At 42.3% G+C, this 20,139-nt stretch overlaps 1 protein-coding gene across 5 annotated transcripts in view; it reads right to left on the bottom strand.

Moving 5' to 3' along the window:
* Positions 1–1,413: 1,413 nt before the first annotated feature.
* Positions 1,414–20,139, bottom strand: part of RAB3IL1 (RAB3A interacting protein like 1) — a 52,494-nt gene continuing 33,768 nt past the window's right edge. Inside the window, exons 5-12 of one of the 5 annotated variants that reach the window (XM_060770542.2) lie at positions 18,610–18,828; positions 17,509–17,634; positions 15,761–15,889; positions 15,517–15,629; positions 14,694–14,717; positions 10,334–10,433; positions 8,380–8,446; positions 1,414–7,261 (exon numbers count right to left, since the gene is read on the bottom strand). In XM_060770542.2, coding sequence (XP_060626525.2) covers positions 7,179–7,261; positions 8,380–8,446; positions 10,334–10,433; positions 14,694–14,717; positions 15,517–15,629; positions 15,761–15,889; positions 17,509–17,634; positions 18,610–18,828 — 861 coding nt within the window. In that variant the 3' untranslated portion in view covers positions 1,414–7,178. The remainder of the gene's footprint in view (positions 7,262–8,379; positions 8,447–10,333; positions 10,434–14,693; positions 14,718–15,516; positions 15,630–15,760; positions 15,890–17,508; positions 17,635–18,609; positions 18,829–20,139) is intronic. The other 4 variants (XM_060770559.2, XM_060770551.2, XM_060770569.2 and 1 more) reach the window with 4 other exon arrangements.

A 20,139-nucleotide genomic window follows, 5' to 3' on the forward strand; every position in this document is an offset into this window, starting at 1 on the left:
TTCACTATGCTCTTGATACACTCTAGCAGATACACAGTTGTGGCCATTAATTTCCTCACCCATGTCCTGATACACATATTATGTAAGCCTGCATGTTTCACTGATGGACAGAGCATCTGGATCTTCAATTGATATTTATAGATACTTTTTCAAACTGCCATTTTTCTCTTTCTAGAACCAGAAGGCTGGGGGTAGGGGAACTGTGCAACCTGGACATGCCCTTCCTTTACCACTCCTGAAAGTGCATCCTCCTAGTTTTAGATGCCAGGGGTAATACAACTATGGCTAGATTTTCACTGCCATATAATGCAGTTTCAAAATGCAGTTTACCTGCATTGTGGTGGATTATATATGGCAGTGTAGATTTATATCATCCAGTTCAACAGAGTTATAGTGCATTGTAAAACTGCATGATTTGGCAGTGTAGATCCAGCCTAAGAAAGAGAAAGAGAAAGGAAGGGGGGACAAGCGCACAAAAGAGTGAGTTAATGTGAATTGCAACACTATAGTTTGATTTGGTTTTGAATGGAAGGGAGCTATTTTTCTTTAATGCAAATACAACTGCTTCCTCTACCCATCATCATCATCATCATCATCATCACCATCATCATCATCATATTTTCCAAAACAATGGGCTTACAAATTATTAAATCCCATACAGAGTAAAAAACATACAAGACATCTGATATGTTTGTGTTAGATAGCCTATATTGTTAAAACAGTGATTTTTTTAAAAAACCAAACAAACCTCAAAACAATGTACAATCAAATCATAACACAGGACTCTGCTGGCAGAGGTGATGGGACAGAGAGAAGGCCTCTCCAAACAATCTTAAAGTTGTGTGGGCTCATTAAAGGTGGTAATGGCTTCCAAACAGCACTGTATATATGCCACATAGATCTTTTGAAGGACATTTCTATACTGGAAATTCCACAGGGAAAGAAAGTATCATTGTAGTGTGTGCGTCAAATATTAAGTGGAAAAATAGTTGGCAGGAAAACAATACGACACACAAATGGCATCTCTGAGTATTCCTTTGATCAAAATTCTTTTTTTTCCTGAAGCTATTTAAAAATAATAAGTAAGATTGTCAAGATGCCACCATTCTATATATTTGCATATCATTTCTATTTTCTCTCATGATGTTTATTCAGCCATAGAACCACGCAAAGTTCTAGACCTGATGTACACTGATGTCCCTTCTTGAGTTCCTGGCATGGATCCTTTCCATGGCTAATTACTACATAACCAAGTCAAGCCCCATCTGGCAGTCAATCCTGATCCCTAAAGCAGACCCCAGTGCATTGCAGACTGCAGTTAATTCTGGGCGCATGTCCACCCTGCAGGGTGCTAAATTCACACTGAAGCATTAATTGTTGTAGAGGGATGAAGAAATGCACAACCAATTCTGCTTTGGAAATGTGCTTTGTTTATTTTACATTTGGAATACATGCAGTTTTCAAAACAAACAGAGCAGCCCAAAGGCAATAAGAACCAGCCTCACTGTCAGAACTGGAGTCTATTTATTAAATAGAGATCAATATATTTTATTAAAATAGGAAGATATAAAGGAGGATATAGTAACACAACCAGGAGAACAGTGAAAATACTTGCCCTTTCTGCAAGAGAGAAAAGTTAAGCCCTTCCCAGGTCAGAAATGCTCTTGGGCAAACACTTCATCATCAATCATCATTATCATGTATTAGCGGTTTAATTACAGCATCTGAACCATTCAAATAAAGGCAAATATTTTCATGTATCTATGCATTGACCAGACTGAACATGTTCCTATTTACCAGTGACACATGCAGTGTCTTTAGCCTTCAATCCTTCATTTTGCTTTGTGGAATGTACTTGAAGAAGCTGCATCCGTTCTTCAAGAGGGCTAGTCCTCCAGAATGCAAAGCAAGGCAGTGGCCTCAGGCAGCGGAATCTGGGAGGTGGCAGCAAAGCTTTAAGTAAAGCAAACAATGTGCCACATAGCCTGCCCTGTGCCCACTAAGCTATGTTTATGTATGATGAAAGGTGCTGCCCATTGGTCAGTACTGAAAAAAATCTGACAGTCATTCAAGTACATGGAAGTAGAACAAGACCTTCATTTCTTTCCTTCAAGCAGAGAAATGTCTCAAACGGGGCCTGTTTGTCAGGTTGACATTCTTCCTCAAAAGTCACATTGGCAAGGAGGACTTGGAAGCATCTGAAGTTAGACACCAACGCACCCCTGTGCAGGCACATGACTATTAAGGCATCACCAGAGCTTGGAAGCAACACATTACAAATGCCATTACTTGTAACAAGTTATCAATGTGCAACAAACGTACCTGAAAAAACAATGTAACCAATAGAAATGGCAGCTCTTTCTAGCAGTAGGGAATAGTAATGTTTTCTAATTATGTTCTGTCTGGGTTGTTGTAGTTTTTTCGGGCTGTATGGCCATGTTCTAGAAGCATTCTCTCCTGATATTTCACCTGCATCTACGGCAGGCATCCTCAGAGGTTGTGAGGTCTGTTGGAAACTAGGAAAATTGGGTTTATAGATCTGTGGAAAGTCCAGGGCGGGAGAAAGAACTAGGTGTGGATATTTCAATTGGCTACCTTGTTCTATCTAATTCGAAAGGGCATTTTTAGAGGCATTCTGATTGGAATTTCACCCCCATGCAATGGGAAAATAACAAGTAACAAAAGAAGGCAATAAGTTACGATCTCAAAAGAAAGGAAAACATAATTCCATGGGAGGGGTTAGACATAAGAAATGGCTTTTTAGACATTACATTAAATCTTATCACAATGCAAGAGAACCTGCCATTCAACACACTCCAATGGGCATATTGAACTGTAAACTGTGATTGTTTCCTTTCAAGGAACCAACTTTCAATAAATAAGCTGAGGAAACATTAAAAGGTAAAGGTAAATGTAGTCCCCTGACATTAAGTCCAGTCATGTCTGACTCTGGGGTGTGGTGCTCATCTCCATTTCTAAGCCGAAGAGCCAGCGTTGTCCATAGACACCTCCAAGGTCATGTGGCCGGCATGACTGCATGGAGCATTATTACAGGCTAATTTCACTAACTGCCTTCACATATGCTTTAAAAGCCCCGAAAAGCTCAAAAAGCAAACAATGGGAACAACAGCTTTACAAGCCCTCCAGAGGGCATCTTTGAGTACAGAATCGCTAATTTTACACACTGCGAGGTTCCATTCCTCGCTACTGAATACAGATCCTTCCCACAGGATCCATAAATGATTAACACTGTCTACAATGGGGTGGTGAGGCAGCAGGCCTTGTGTAGCCACCATCTCAGACTTTGTGGGACTTTTTAAAAGCAAGCAAGCAAAAAACAAAAACAAAAAACCAACAACAAGCAAACCAGATAGCAAAAGTTCCAAAACATTATCTTGCCTATGCCAGAGTTTCATTTCACTATTTAATTCCCCATCCACAAACAATCTGACTGGTGAAAAAAGTTTTTCAGGGTGAGGATTGCTAGAAGCCTTTACTTATCCTCTTTCAGTCTTATAGAGGAATAATCTGTTGCATACTGTTCAACAGGAACGGTATTATGACCTAGAAGTTTAAAACCAGCCCTGCCAATCACACCATGAAATTACTGGTAGTGGATATTGTCACAACACCCATTTACCTCCCCACAATCTCCTAATAGCTGGAGTTGGTGTTCCAACATCTATAGTCCCAACATCTGGAAAGCCGAAACGTGTCTATATAGATCAGGTATGCACAACCTGTGACCAGCTTGTCCAATGTCCAGGAATTCTGGGAGAAGTCAAAACACCAGGTTTTGCAGACCTGATCTAAATTCACATTTAAGCATTGACTAGGCTAGAATAGTGTTTCCCAAATTTTGATCATCCAGGTTGTTGAACTTCAGCTCCCATAATCTCTGATCAGTAGCCAAAGCAACTAAAGCTTCTGGGAAGTCCAACACACTTAGGGCCCTTTAATACTGCCCTATACCCCAGGATCGGATCTCAAATCATCTGTTTATCCCAGGTTATCTGGCAGTGGGGACTCATATATTCTAGTTTAAAGCAGATAATCTGGGATAAGATCCTGGGATAAAGGGCAGTGTAAAAGAGCTGTTAGAGCAGTGGTTCTCAACCTGTGGGTCCCCAGATGTTTTGGCCTTCAACTCCCAGAAATCCTAACAGCTGGTAAACTGGCTGGGATTTCTGGGAGTTGTAGGCCAAAACACATGGGGACCGACAGGTTGAGAACCACTGGCTTAGAGGACCGGGTTTGGGAATCAGTGAGTTAGAGTCTCCATTATTCGGAGATAAGGAGATATGGTGACTTAAAAACTATGTCAGTATGGCATGGACATGCTCTCTGATTATTTCTTTTAAAAGATGGCAATTGCAAGGAAGCTTAATTTATTTTTTGAGTGAAACCACGCAAAGAGAGTTGAGGGGGCCTAAAATTCAGAAAGGTAACCTGGGAAACAGAACAAGACACTAAAAATATGGTAATGTATAGATCTGCTGGGCATTAACTTGTTTGTCTATCACAAGATAGGTTTTGAGCAGTTTGTGGTGAATCCTCTGGATCCCATGGGACACAGCTTGTCTTTTCACAAACAGAAACCTTCATTCAAAGTAGGAAGAGGCAAACGTAGTTGCACACTGTTCTCCTGTAAGTATTATTCCAATAGTATCTTCTCCCAGATATATTTGCAGAGAGAAGCATTTTTAGTTTAGCACATATATGTACTGTATTTACATTGATTATAATCCTTCGCATGCAAGTGCTACTACAAATTATGAGGATGACAGAAAGCTCTGGGACAAGAGCTGGGGCACTAAGCAGCAGGTAACCCACAAATTCTACTCTATTAGCCAGGGTCCAAATGGACAGCCATTTACCTGTAATATTAAAGGAGAGATTGCTAAAAATAGCCACTGACTTCAATAAAGCCCTACAGGGCTTCAATTGCACGGGCCCTTACTGCAATACAAAAGGCAAGAGAGTATTTCCTATGAAAGCTTATAGGATGCCACTCCTCCAAGGAGAGGAACTGGGAAGGCAGGTGTCAAGAGGCTACACACAGAACCAGGCATATCATGCAGGGCAGCCAGACAGCCTGCCAACCAAAAAGGTGCAAAAAAAAAAAACTTTGATGCAAGCCAGGAAGTTTCATTCTGGAGTTTGTTTTGGGTCTGATGGAACTAGGGGCCCCTTCCACACAGCCATATAACCCAAAATATTAAGACAGACAATCCAAAATATCTGCTTTGAACTGGGTTATCTGAGTCCATACGGCCATATAATCCTGTGCAATGCGGATTTTATACAGCTGTGTGGAAGAGGCCTCGGAGAGGTGATCCAGCCCACATTTCAGAGTCATTCCTTAAATATGGGATTTTTGACTATGGATGGTGGTAGCATTGGTGCACAGCTTACATTCAAAGCCCCACTCTCACCAACCGAGCTCACCTGTGGAATATAAATTAGTGTATGCTTTGAAGCATGTGCACAATACTCACTTATAGCCACCAACCAGCCCTCCATATATATGAGAATGGGAGAAAAGGGCAAAGGGAGTGCCTACCTGAAAAAGGCACCTTGACAACTCTCATTGCAGAAGCCAATCACAGTCTCCAGAAGAGAAATTCAATTCTCTCTTCCCTTTGAAACTTCCATAATGAAATTCTAACAGATTTTCCCTCTGTGTCAAAATCCAACCATTCTTCCAATTCCATGGTTTGCAAATAAAAAACCAAGTCTAAGTATACTTTATGTTCTCCTTTGCCCCAGAGTTTTGAGGAACTTTAATCTAACCAACATCTGAATAACCTCCACTTTAAAAAAGAAAGGAAGTGTTGACATAACTCTTCCAGATCTTGCCAGAAAAGCTCTGAAGCTGTGACGCAAATTTGGGGGGGGGGGGGGGGAGGTGTGCTCCAGTAACATCTGGAGGGCTGCATGTTCCCTCATCCGCCTAGAATGTGAATGAAGGAGGAGGAGGAGGAGGAGGAAATGCTAGAGACAACAAGTTTGCAGTGTCCTTAGACATGTCCAAATAGTACCTTGGGAAAAGGTACTATTTGGACTACAACTACCAGAATTCCTTAGTCAGCATGAAGATATAATTGAAAGTGGTATATTTTTCTTAAAGTATCTAACCAGAATCAGCTAAAGCATGTCTCAAATGTCATAGACCGGATAACACAGGATCACAATGGAAGAACAATTCCAACTTAGAGAACAGAGAAATGCCAAGCAATCTGCATAGAGGAAAATGTCAGCTGAGGACAACTGCTCCCACGAGAATGAAAGGGGCAGCCAACTTTCTGTGCTTTAGTGTGGAAAAAAACCCCACCATCCAACATCTGTAGTCCCAAGCAGCTGACCTTGGCAAGTTTGCGGGTTGCTCTCTGTTATGTAACTTCCCAATTTTTGCATCACAACGGAGGCCCCAGTCAGGGTATTTAGCCCAGAATGGATGCCTCTCTTTGCCGAATGAGTTTCAGCATCGGTTCCACAACCCAAAAAGCAAATCCTGAGCTTTAAATAGAATTAAAGGCATTCCTTATCACTCGCCCTCTTTCAGGGATCCCAAGAAGGAGAGATGCCTCAGAAAGGGTGAAAGCATGGAAAAATGTTTTGGTGCTATCAAGCAAAACCATTGTATGGTGCGTACCTTCAGAGAGTAATTTTTCTCCCTCCCCTTCCATGGGCACAGCTGGAGCTAGCAGCTGGCATTCTGAGTTCAAAGACACACACTTTCTCTCTTTCTTTCTCTCTCTCTTTCTCTCTCTCATGTGGGAATGCCCAAAGATATTACATTTGCAAGCAGATAAAAAGACCAAGTTCCAGCCGAGGTCTTGGGACCTGCAGAAGCAGGTAATTTAAGTCTACACAAAACACACATTGGCACACACTCTAAATCTAACTATATATTGGCTATGGGATGCATAGAAAAAAGGAGGGAGAGTCCAAGAGGGGGAATCACTCAGTTGTACCAGCAAACTGGTGCCCCCTGGCAAATCCGCCTTGTGATAGGCATTTTCCAGGAAGCGCAGCAAATCACTGGATGGGGAAATCCTGCTCTTGACATCAGTTGAGTTAATACCACACAGCTTTCAATAGTAGCAGTAGGTCCTCTCTCTGCCTAGCAGGGTTGCTGCGGAACAAACAATCCTTCCAAGAATCCAAGTTCCCAACTACATTTCATTGGGATAGAAACCCAGTTTAGCCATGGACATTTCCTTCCTGAGCCGCATGATTTCCCAGTACATCAGTTCCACTGAAAGACAAAAAGGGAGAGGGAACACACAGGGAGAGGGAGAGATAAAGAGATGGTGATGAGTGACACATGTAGAAGGTAAGAAGTAGGCTTCATTTATATGAGCTGGGCAAATAAATTGGACTCCACCTCCCCAAGACAGCATTGCCATGATAGTATTCCACTGGCAAGTGAAAACAAAAAATGGATGGCTGTTTCTGGCCCACTTATCTACTCTGTTCTGCATATTTCTCTTTGGATAATCCACCCAATTATTCAAACTGGGTCCCTTCGCATAGGAGTACCAGGAAACAAAGGAAAATTCTGCTATTTTTGTGCCACTGTAAGGTTCTGTTATCACGGTGAACGGCATGTGTCAGATGTAACTCGTACTTCACAGTTCAGGCAAGCCAAGGGCTGGCAAAGCAACTTCCCTTGTGAATCAGATATGCAAAGATACCACACTTCTTTTTGCTAATTGTGTATTTTTCTATTTTGGTCAGCCATCTGTCAATCTGAAAGATAACTGTAAACCAGAATCGCAAACAGCCATTTTTGACCAGTAAATGCTTTGAGCTAAAAATAGCTCAGGTTCTAATAGAAGCAGATTTCCTGCCAACCTAAATTCATATTCAAACCAAACTTCATATTTCAAGCATCCTAATTATTCATACACCTTTCTCATCTTGTTTCTACATTTCCATTCCACTTGCAACCAACTGGAATCATTTCTCTCCAATCTGCCATGGGTAACACAGACCAGATGTGTATGCAAACAGGAAGAAACACCAATTTCCACCTGGGAACATCTGATAAATCATCTGAATAGAATGACAGGAATTCAGGTTCAGTTCAGACATCTTCCTTTACTAGAACTGTGTTGGTTTTACTACATTCTGACCAGAAAGGTGAAAGCAATTTGAGAGACCTGGTGCTATGAAATGTTGGGATAGGACAGAATCCTGAGGGACACATAAAAATCTATTGGGTGACCTTGGGCAAATCACATTCTCCCACCTTTACAGGAATGCAATGACAAACCTCAGCTGAAGAAATCTGGTAAAGAAAACTCTAGGACAGGGGTGTAGTAAGTCACAGTGAACTTCAAAACACACACCAACACATACGGAACTACTTACCATCCTGTCTTACCAGTCCCTGCTGGATGTAGCGAATGTAAGTGAAGAAGTTGCATACTGCTGTAATCTGAAAGAGAGAGAACATCTTACAATATTTTTGTATTTTTGTAATATTTATACATTTGTATTTTATTACTAATTTATGGATGCAAATGTGTACATTATATAATAAGACCCTTATAAATGTCCTACTGTAGTTTCACTTCTCCAGGCCCAGAGGAAAATGGACTAAGAATTTGTTATGTCCTCCAAGACATTCTGTACACAGTGATTCCCAACCTTTGGGCCTATGGGTGTTTTGGACTTCAGCTCCCACAATTCCTAACAGCTGGTAAGCTGACAGGGATTTCTGGGAGTTGAAATCCAAAACACCCAGAGGCCCAAAGGTTGGGAACCACTGTCCATAGTATGCTTCCCCTGGAAGTTACTACAAAGCTGCCTTAGGGGACCTAGCAAATTCCTAGAGAAGATACCTCTGTAAGAATGTCTAGTCCTCCAGGGCACATCTATGGTATGCTGGGACTGAAAGTCAGGTAATTTAATGATGTTCAGCCATGTCCATGGTCTGGCTGGGAATATATCACATGCAAATACAGGGTTCCAACTATACATTTATGAGGTTGTTATGATAACCACAAAAAGGAATTTTCACAAATCTCTAAATTACGAGAAAGGTGGGATAAAATTGTAATATTAATGATGAGGATAATAATAGTAATAATAATATTTATTTTATTTTGCAAAACAGCCACTTTGTCCATCCTTTCTATGCTCCCACAGAGCATAGAAAGAGGTGGCTGCATGGATTGAAAACAATTTCAACAATTTTTCATTTTTTACCAGAAAAAGACACTTGGTAAGGCTCTGTCAGCCATAGTTTGGACTCTAGGGATAGTTCATAACAATCACTTGGAACACCCATACCCCCTCGGGTTACTTTGGAGATTGTCAATCAGAGATCAAAAGGGTTGGCAGATGATGTCACAGTTTCTGCTAATCAACATTTTGGAGCTTTGATTCTGTGATGGTATGCATGGGTTCACTTCCTCTAACTGTGAGCTTAAAGAATGAGTACTGGCAAATACCTGGAATCCCCATGGAGCAAATAAGAAACTGGGCATGAGTATATGTGGGAAAAGGGCAGGGCAAAGGTACATGTGCATGCAAGTGGACACAGAAGACATATACATATCCAAAAGTGACCACATTTCTGAACCAAACTGCCCAAAGACTAATCATTCTTAGTAGCCACTGAATGTTGAGTGTCAGCTGACAAATTAAAATCAAACATTTCTGTGAGCTAATTCAGGTCCTTCCAGGTTAAAGGGGGATGGAGATCAGGTCAGACCATTGTTCCCAATAGCCTTAGCCAGAAGAACTGATATTGAAGGATTCTGGGAGCTATAGTCCACCAACATCTGGAAGGCTCCATGAATGCCTCTCCTGGCTTTAAAATATTCTTGAGTTCAACGGTTGGCTGGCTAGCACCCTGAATAAGGGCGTTCCTACTGAAGCTGGGCTGCCATAATGTATTTCAGATACCACTTACATAATGTATAGTGTCTTCATCACCTGGATGAATCACATTTTTCATAAAGAAGTCCCTAGCACCATAAACCTGTTAAGATTTAAGGCACTACTAAACCTTTGTTGAGAGATGAGACTTATATCCAAGGGCTTTGGACATAATGTTCTGACTGAACTGAAGGACAACTAAACTTATGCCTTATAATGCAAGGGTGGGATTTGTCCAAAAATAGTTACACTTCATCTCCTAGAGTGCAGAGTGCAGGAGTTACAGTCTAACAATATCTAGAGAGCCCCACATTCCTCATTCTTGCTCAGCAGCACATATCAACTGGCACAGAGTCATGCTGAAAATTAGAAGTTTTGCCTGGGAGGTGCTGCTACCCTTTCTTCTGAGTCAATACTATCTGGACTTCTGGAGACTTACCCTGGCCCTGCAGGAAGGTGAAATGTAGTAATAATTCCCAGAATCCCCCAGTTTGATGCGATGCTTGCAAGCTCTAGACAGACCACTCAGAGCACACTTCCTGTAAAAAGAGAAGGTAATAAAAAAGAAAGAAAAGCAACATGTTATCAAAAGGTAGGTTTTCAAAGACTGCGAAGGAGAAAAAAGAACACGCTGTAGCCAAGCTGTGTTGCCGCTTGCAAAGCAAACCATGAGCAAAGCCCATCACTCCCTAGTTTCAGAAAGAATTGTGTATGTGGCAATGGAGAACTTGTGGCTATATCAGCTAGAATCCTGTCAGTGGCTGTACTTGTTTAGCAAAGGTTGTATCCTAATTACTGATGCACAGTTGGTGGTCTAGCAGTGTGAATATTGTACAAGAAGTTCAAATTTTAAGTCACTCATAACTTTACCCCTACTGCACTTTAAGTGAGGCACCAACTGTTTTCTGGGCACCACCAGTATGATGTAAGTTGTTAGACTCATCACACAACAGTGTAATCCGATATATGGGTAGATAAACTAGGCCAAGGTATAGTTTCACTAGCAAACAGCTCTACTGGATTTGACTTATTGTTTTAGGCATCTTTGTGTGTGTATTCCTCTAGATCAGATATGGGCAAACCGAGGCCTGGAGGCCAGATATAGCCCCTTGTGCTCTTTTCTCGGGCCCTCCTCTCTCTCACCATCCTATCCTTCCTTCCTTCTCTCTTTCCTTCCTCCTTGCCTCCCTCCCTCCTCCCTTAACTTCTTCTCCATTCCTCCTTCCCTTCTACTCTTTTGTCCTTCCTTCTATCCTTCTCTTCCTCCCTCTCTCCTTTCCTCCCTCCCTTTCTTTCTTCTCTTTTTCCTTCCTCCTTTCCTCCTGGGGGATGTTTAGTTGGGAGAGGAGAAGGTAGAGAAGGAACATGAGAACCATATTTCAAGATTTAAAAGGGTGTCCCATTGAGGAGGGGGGTGGGGGTGGAACTGGATTGTCTGCTGCTCTAGAGACCAGGGCAAAAGGGAGCTATGGTTTCAAATAGCAGGGGAAGAGATTTGTCTGAAAAAAATTAGAAAGGACTTCCTGAGAGTAAGAGCTGTTGGAGAGTGGTGTAGGCTGCCTCAGAGTGTGGCGGAGTCCCCTTCTCTGGAGGCTTTTCCGCAGAGGTTGTTTATCAGGAGTGCTTTGATTGTCCCTTCCTGCATGGAAGGGGGTTGGACTGGATGGCCCTTGGGGGTCTCTTCCAGCTCTAGGATTCTAGGATTCTATATCAGCAGGCAATATTGGGCCTAATGGATACACCTTTTATCTCCCATCCACCATTTCATCCTCACCAAGAAAAACCCTTTTGGGATCCTTTTGTATTTCTTTCACTTTCTGCCTCCAAAAGAGGAGCAGAAAGGGAAGAAAGGGCAGGGAGGGGGACTTGAGAGATCCCCACCCACCCACCTACCCTGCCCTGGCCCACCATGTGGCCCCCAAGTTTAAAAGTTTGCCCATGTCTGCTCTAGATACTGTTGGATTTGAACTCCTATCAATCCTTAAGAGTGGCTATCCTGCCTAAGGTTGATAGAAGCTGGAGTCCAATAACATTGTTGTTGTTGTTGTTGTTCATTCGTTCAGTCGTCGCCGACTCTTCGTGACCTCATGGACCAGCCCACGCCAGAGCTCCCTGTCGGCCGTCACCACCCCCCAGCTCCTTCAAGGTCAGTCCAGTCGCTTCAAGGATGCCATCCATCCATCTTGCCCTTGGTCGGCCCCTCTTCCTTTTGCCTTCCACTTTCCCCAGCATAATTGTCTTCTCTAGGCTTTCCTGTCTCCTCATGATGTGGCCAAAGTACTTCAACTTTGTCTCTAGTATCCTTCCCTCCAATGAGCAGTCGGGCTTTATTTCCTGGAGGATGGACTGGTTGGATCTTCTCGCAGTACAAGGCACTCTCAGAACTTTCCTCCAACACCACAGTTCAAAAGCATCTATCTTCCTTCGCTCAGCCTTCCCTAAGGTCCAGCTCTCACATCCGTAGGTTACTACAGGGAATACCATGGCTTTGACTAGGCGGATCTTTGTTGCCAGTCTGATGTCTCTACTCTTTACTATTTTATCGAGAATGGACATTGCTCTCCTCCCAAGAAGTAAGCGTCTTCTGATTTCCTGGCTACAGTCTGCATCTGCAGTAATCTTTGCGCCTAGAAATACAAAGTCTGTCACGGCCTCCACATTTTCTCCCTCTATTTTCCAGTTGTCAATCATTCTTGTTGCCATAATCTTGGGTTTTTTTTATGTTTAGCTGCAACCCGGCTTTCGCGCTTTCTTCTTTCACCTTGATTAGAAGACTCCTCAGCTCCTCCTCGCTTTCGGCCATCAGAGTGGTGTCATCTGCATATCTGAGGTTGTTAATGTTTCTTCCAGCAATTTTCACCGCAGCCTTGCATTCATCAAGCCCCACACATCGCATGATGTGTTCTGCATACATGTTAAAAAGGCTGGGTGAGAGTATGCAGCCTTGCCGTACGCCTTTCCCAATCTTGAACTAGTCTGTTGTTCCGTGGTCAGTTCTGACTGTTGCTACTTGGTCCTTGTACAGATTCCTCAGGAGAGAGACAAGGTGGCTTGGTATGCCCATCCCACCATGAACTTGCCACAATTTATTATGATCCACACAGTCAAAGGCTTTAGAATAGTCAATGAAGCAGAAGTAGATGTTTTTCTGAAACTCTCTGCCTTTCTCCATTATCCAGCGGATATTGGCAATCTGGTCTCTTGTTCCTCTGCCTTTTCTAAACCCAGCTTGAACATCTGGCAAGTCTTCCTTGCAGGATCTTGAGCATTACCTTACTGGCATGAGAAATAAGGGCCACTGTATGGAAGTTTGAGCAGTCTTTCGCATTTCCCTTTTTTGGTATGGGGATATAAGTTGATTTTTTCCAGTCTGATGGCCATTCTTGTGTTTTCCATATTTGCTGGCATATGGCATGCATCACCTTGACAGCATCATCTTTTAAGATTTTAAACAGTTCAGCTGGGATCCCATCGTCTCCTGCTGCCTTGTTGTTAGCAATGCTTCTTAAGGCCCATTCAACCTCACTCCTCAGGATGTCTGGTTCTAATTCATTCACCACACCGTCAAAGCTATCCTCAATATTATTATCCTTCCTATACAGATCTTCTGTATAGTCTCGCCACCTTCTCTTGATCTCTTCAGCTTCTGTTAGGTCCCTGCCATCTTTGTTTCTTATCATACCAATTTTTGCCTGAAATTTACCTCCAATGTTTCTAATTTTCTGGAAGAGGTCTCTTGTCCTTCCTATTCTGTTGTCTTCTTCCACTTCCATGCATTGCTTATTTAAAAATAGTTCCTTATCTCTTCTGGCTAACCTCTGGAATTGCGCATTTAACTGGGCATATCTCCCCTTATCACTGTTTCCTTTTGCTTTCCTCCTTTCTTGGGCTACTTCCTGTGTCTCAGCAGACAACCATTTTGCCTTCTTCGTTTTCTTTTTCTTTGGGACGTACTTTGTTGCCGCCTCCTGAACAATGTCACGGACTTCTGTCCATAGTTCTTCTGGGACTCTGTTTACTAAATCTAGTCCTTCAAATCTGTTCTTCACTTCCACTGTATATTCGCTAGGAATGTTAGTGAGATCATATCTGTTAGTGAGATCCAATAACATTATGGAAGGCCATATTTTCTCTCCCCTGATTTCTTTAAGATATATTAATGCCTATTATAACCCCTTTCAGTTATTGTTTGTATAATGGGCCTTAGGCCTAGAGAAAGGGGGACATTGAGGCAATAAAATGTTAAGCTTATTTATTGGAGGGAAAGTCCCAGTGAATTCAGCAGTGCCCTTTTTACATTATACAGTTATAAAGCTATAGAATTAGAAAGCTACACTAAAGCTATAGTTGCATCATGTGGACTCTTGGGATTTGTAGTTTCTTGCTGGGAATTCTCAATGCCTCTCTCCGAATAGCAAATTATGGGATCACATAGGACAAAACCATGGCAGCACTCCAAATCACCTGCAAGCAGTAAAAGTTTTATGCATCAAGGTTTTGGAAACTGGAAGTTGTTAGTGAAACATTAGCTACAGTTTGAGAAGTGAAAGCTATTCTGAAAGCTAAGTTAATTTATTATTCCAAAGGAACTCTGAAAGCTTTTAAACAAAGGCTTTTTGCAGAAATCCAGGCTACTAGTTTCAAAGTGCTCTAACTAAGGTGTTCTTCCATGGATTAACTATATGGTATTTTTAAAAATTAATTGCTAACACCAGCCTCAAAGCCATTAATACTTAGGCAAGTTAGTAACTTATTAGTGGTGCAAACAACTTTTTGTCTTTGGCTTTAAAATAACTTACGTTACAACTGGGGACCGGAATCCACTGTGAGAAGAACAAGAGGAGGAAAACAAAATCAGGATAAAGAAAATGCATCTATTACATTGCTCTTGGCATGAAATTGATATGCTCACCGAAAGTCGAGATTGGAGAGAGAGAGAGAGAAATATAGGTTGAAGATAGTATACCCAAGAGACTAGGAACAGGCTCTATTGAAATCAGTGGAATTTATTCTGATTAGACTTCAGTACTCAACTGAGTGGGAATGGGGGCGTCCTCATGCCTTCATGCCGAATATTATCTTTACCTTTGTAAGATGCCTTAATTGTTTTAACAGAAAAGTAGGATATTAAAAGAGAAGCTATATTTAACGTAGTTAAAAAGGATCCTTTCTCATTATAATTCTGCAGCTTGGCTCTTCATAAGATTTATTCCAGAGCCTGGGAAAGATTTTTAGGAGTCTGACGGTAGACTACAGTTCCTTGACTCACCGTGGGATTGGAGAGATATAGTCCACAAAAGTAACTGCTACAAGCTGTAGCCTGCAACAGTGATCCCTCTGGTCTGGAGGCAGCTACAACAGGACTGGCTAGAGCAGAACCACATCCTGCCCCAGCTCATGGTTTACTGCACTGCTCATTATAGATATGTAATCCAACATCAAAAGTCTGTGTTTCTCCCACCCTTCTTCATCACCTATGCCAATGTTAAAGAAATTTACAACTAGGCTGAGGAAGAGAATAGAAAGCAGGGGCTGGTCAGGTGCAAAAAAAAAAAAAGCATGCCTGTATGTATATGTGAAGAGAAGAATGAAGGCAGGGAAGGGGAGCCAATGTGTCCTTACTTTGGTCCACCGCATTCAATGGCTGACACCTTCACCACAGGCAGCGCCTGGGTCGCCACAGGCTCAATGGTAAGTGTGTTCTGCTCCACGGCTGCTTGAACCAGCTCTGAGAGCTGCAGAAAACAAAACAGAGACAAGCAGCCAAGTCAACACTGAGCAAGGTGCCAAAGGGAGAGCCATTGTATGAACTAGGCCAAGCATATCAACTTTCCGAAATCTCAGGGTGAGTCCTTTTCAACCTCACCTCATGCTTGGTGAAATCCAGACATGGCCCCACGTCTTCTTGATAAATTCTTTCAAGGAAAGAACATGCTTTGTCCCATGTGGGAGACTCTTTCCAAGCCTGGAATTCTGCAAACAGAATAGAATCCACCTGAAGTGACAGAGAAACACAGAGTAAGAGGAAGGAAAAAAGAAATGAAAGAAAGAAGGGAGAAAGTAAGAACACAAGCAAGGCAACAGTATTCACATTCAAAATCCAAGAGGACAACCCAGAATAATCAATATTCATTGGCCCCTCTGTGAGTTGAAAAAACAGTGTAAGTATGCAAATATTAATCTAGACTAACAATGTGCATCCTTGAAAATAAAGCAAGTGTAATCTGTTGGCCAAATAGTGGGATTCCAGACACAAAGTAGTTATTAAAGAAAGAAAAGGGGCTATATTAGGAGGGAAAGTACTAGGAGACAATGCTTCCTCAATCCACATTAATACCAGATTAATTTATGCAAACACAGTTTTGGTAATTAGCTTACAAAATGTTTAAGTTACTAGGAAACTAGATGCCACATTGTAGGAGGATGCTTAATTTACATTATCATTTGCTTTCAGGATAAAATCCTAACAAGAGATAAAAGAATGAAAGGAAGCAAATGAATTCCCCTATCATGCCAAGAGAGGAAGGGGAACAAACATCCATTCCTTCACCAGGCAAAATAAATTTCAAAAGAAGAATCACTTCACCAAAGTTCAGAAAATGAACAAAACATCTGGGAAAGTTTATGTGGATATTTGGTGAGCACTGCAGGCCTTGGGTCTGACTCCAGAACAATTCATAGATGACTTGTGGATTGGCCAGCTCTACCATTAGGGAGTGAAGTAGCTACCTCTGGCAACAGATTTTTCAGTGTCACAAAAAAGGAAGGCAATTCTTCGTTATCAAGTTTGCTATTGTTTTTCACTGTGGGAGTTAAGAAGTCATTTGTGAGGGATTTACCTTCTGTGCCATAATAATCTAGCTGGCTCTGAGTACTACAAATACTCCTCTCAGCCCAAATAACTACTGGTTGGCCACAGGATGTGCCAGAAAAGCTTCTTCTGTATTAATTGCCCCTCTAGTAGCCATCACTCCATTCTCCAGAACTCTATGACTATATATGGATCATTTCAGATTTTGGCCCATGGGATCAAAAATACAGTATCGCCAGCAAGCCTTTGGGAGAGTGAAGCTTGCTGGTGGTGACACAGTGGTGGTCCTGGTGTACTCTCCAGCCAGCTGAGTAAATGGCCAAAGAGCTCTGGGGACACTCCTGAGTTGTATTGGACCAGCTTCACAGTCCTTTACACTGGTTTTATCAGGTAATGAAGAAGCAGTCTGGGAGAGAGATCTGAAATGATACAATTCACGCTCTCTATGCTACAGCAACTGCTCACTTGACACCAGGAGACAACTTCAGTGTTACATAAGGCAGTAAGCCCAGGGCAGGAAAAGAATGAGAGAAAACAAAACAAGCTGTCTGTGTTAATATTGAAGAAAAAAAATGAAAAATCAGGAGGTGCTAAAGTAGAGTTTGGAACATCCTCCCTGATGTGAAGGAGATAAGAACTTTTTCAATATCTGCATTAAAAAAGGATTTCTTTCTATGCGTGCTAGCAGTGGCACCTGCCAAAATGACTTCTTCCCCACGGCCATGAAAATGGATGTGAACTGCCACCTTCCTATGCATTTGGGAGCAGGTCCCCCAAAGGTACCCCAAACTGAAAGAGATTACCTGCTGTGAAAAAGAAGAGAAAGAAGAGTCTGCTGCCAGGGATTGCCAGCTTGGCTCGTAGGTGATGTGGAGAGCCTTCGCAGGAACGATACAGAGAAGCAGAGAGAGGAGAGTGGGAACCCCAGACTTTAAGGAAAGGGGGAGTCAGACAGAAATAGGAGGGAGATTGGGAGATACCAGGAAAGAGAGACAGACAGACAAAAAGTCAGGGAGAGAAAGTAAAACAGCATGAGAGAGAGAAAGGATTGGAAGAGCAAAACTTTGTTCACGGAAGGGTACAAAGTCCTTCTGAAAATGCTTCATAATAGTGAGCAGGAGCCCCCGGTGGTGCAGTGGGTTAAACCCCTGTGCCGGCAGGACTGAAGACCGACAGGTCGCAGGTTCGAATCCGGGGAGAGGCGGATGAGCTCCCTCTATCAGCTCCAGCTCCTCATGCGGGGACATGAGAGAAGCCTCCCACAAGGATGATAAAAACATCAAATCATCCAGGCGTCCCCTGGGCAACGTCCTTGCAGACGGCCAATTCTCTCACACCAGAAGCGACTTGCTCCTGACACGACAAAAAAAAAAAATAGTGAGCTGCAGCGAAGCAATTGGAATGGGGTGAGGTTGGTACTACAGCTTTGAGACTGTCACCACCAGCATTGTCATACTGGAGGTTTCTGGGAGTTGCAGTCCAAAACAGTAACTTTCTCAAGCTCTGCACTTTAGTGTCTGATGAGCACTGTAGCTTTCTTCCCTAAATTCATATTTAAAGTCCTCACACCCATATTGATAGGACACTCACTGCTCATTTCATTGACTTTGGCTTGAGGTAGCAAAAGAATCATCCCAAACTCATGCAGTCTACAAAAAGAGGTCAGCTGAGGGCACTTGACCATGCTCTGAAATGGTGCAGAGAAGAGGCTATTTATTTATAATTTATTTCCAACATTTCTACCCTATCCTTCTCAACCCCCGAAGGGCTACAAGTGCAAGAGGAAAGGATCTTGCACTCCCAGGACCTTTGAACTAACTCCCACTCCCATGTGGAGGATGTAGTTCATAGGACTCAGCCTCTCCCGCACAATACCTTAGCATTAGCCAAAAAACTTTACCCACCTCTTTGAACTCACTGCTGGCAGGCTCTACAGACATGGTCTGGTTTGCCGCCGGGATGATGCCAGTGCTGCTGGTGCTCTTGTTCCGCCCGTGGCCTTTCCTGAAGACTACCTTGGAAGGGCTTTGGAGTTGTGGGTGCAACTCCCGGTTTGGAGAGGAAGGAGTCGAGGTGATCACCAGGGTCTTCAAGGCAGTCACCTCTGCCTGCAACATGTCGATCTGGAGGCAGAACACACAAAGCAGAAGTCAATACTGATCCCATCCTCTATGCTTAGAAGCATATGGAAACTCTGAATGAGATCCATTGCCCTTTTTGGGCTACATCTCTCAGAATCCTCACCCAGCATGGTCAGGACCCAAACACATTCGGTTCTGGTCTCTAAAGAGCAAAGGGACTGAAAGAAGTCAACTTCACACACAATTCATTTACTTTTTCATTTTATTACGAGTATTTCTGACTCACACTTTTATCATGGACTTTCAGGCTTTGTGTAATATGAACACTTTAAAACACTTCTGGATTTAAAAACCATGAATAATTTAAACAAAGGAAAAGGTATTAAAGGTGTTAAATAAAGCAACAGTTAAAACAGAATCAACTAGTGTACATATTGGTGATATGTTAAAAATAAAATTATGTGTACCTAGTGAAAAAATATTTTAATAATAATAATAATAATAATAATAATAATAATATACTTTATTTGTATTCCACGCCACTTCCTGAGGGGACTAAGGGCAGATTATAGTACACATATATAGCAAACATTCAATGCTGATTATTCAATTAACAAAGATAGACAGTACATAAACAGAGGTAAAGGCTTCCCATCTTTTTCCAACTCCGGCATCTGTGCTCAACTCCTGATACAGGGAAGGTGCTGTCACTCCATCTTCGATGCCAAGGAGCTTTGTTGTCTTTAGATGCTCTCCTGATTGAATCACCAGCATGTCCACATGGGCTCTGCTTATTACCTCCCTGCCAAAGTGGGATCTATTTATCTACTCACTTTACTGTTTTCAAACTGCTAGGTGAGCAAAAGTTGGGCTGACGGTTGGGAACTCACCCCAACCTGGGCTTGAATGTCAATCTTTTAATCGGCAAGATTTTCTGCAGGTGGCGGTTTAACCCACTGTGCTAAAGCCTTGCTGAATATTTGTGTTATGTATTCACATTTTAAAATGGGTCATGGCTGCCTTCCTTCCCCTGTCACATAAGGAAAATACACACAGTAATATGGGTGTGAGCAGGAAACTATACCTCTGGGATGAATCAAAGTAATCTATTATCTGACAAAAAAAGTCATGTATACATTGATTTCTCCAATGTAGTACAGATAAAGTTGTCTCTTGCTTTAAGGCAGGAAGAACACTTCCAGGTGAATTTAGAGGTTATTGTTGGGACTAAATACCCAAATAATTTGAAGGGAAGCAGAGAGGATTTCCCTATGGCAAGCTGTCCCACACCTCCAACGGGACCTAACAGAAAATATAAATGCAGGCTGCTGATAGCCAGGACTCCATTGTGAA

The sequence above is a fragment of the Anolis sagrei genome, chromosome 1 (genome assembly GCF_037176765.1).
Source record: "Anolis sagrei isolate rAnoSag1 chromosome 1, rAnoSag1.mat, whole genome shotgun sequence".
NCBI classification, from domain to species: Eukaryota; Metazoa; Chordata; class Lepidosauria; order Squamata; family Dactyloidae; genus Anolis; species Anolis sagrei.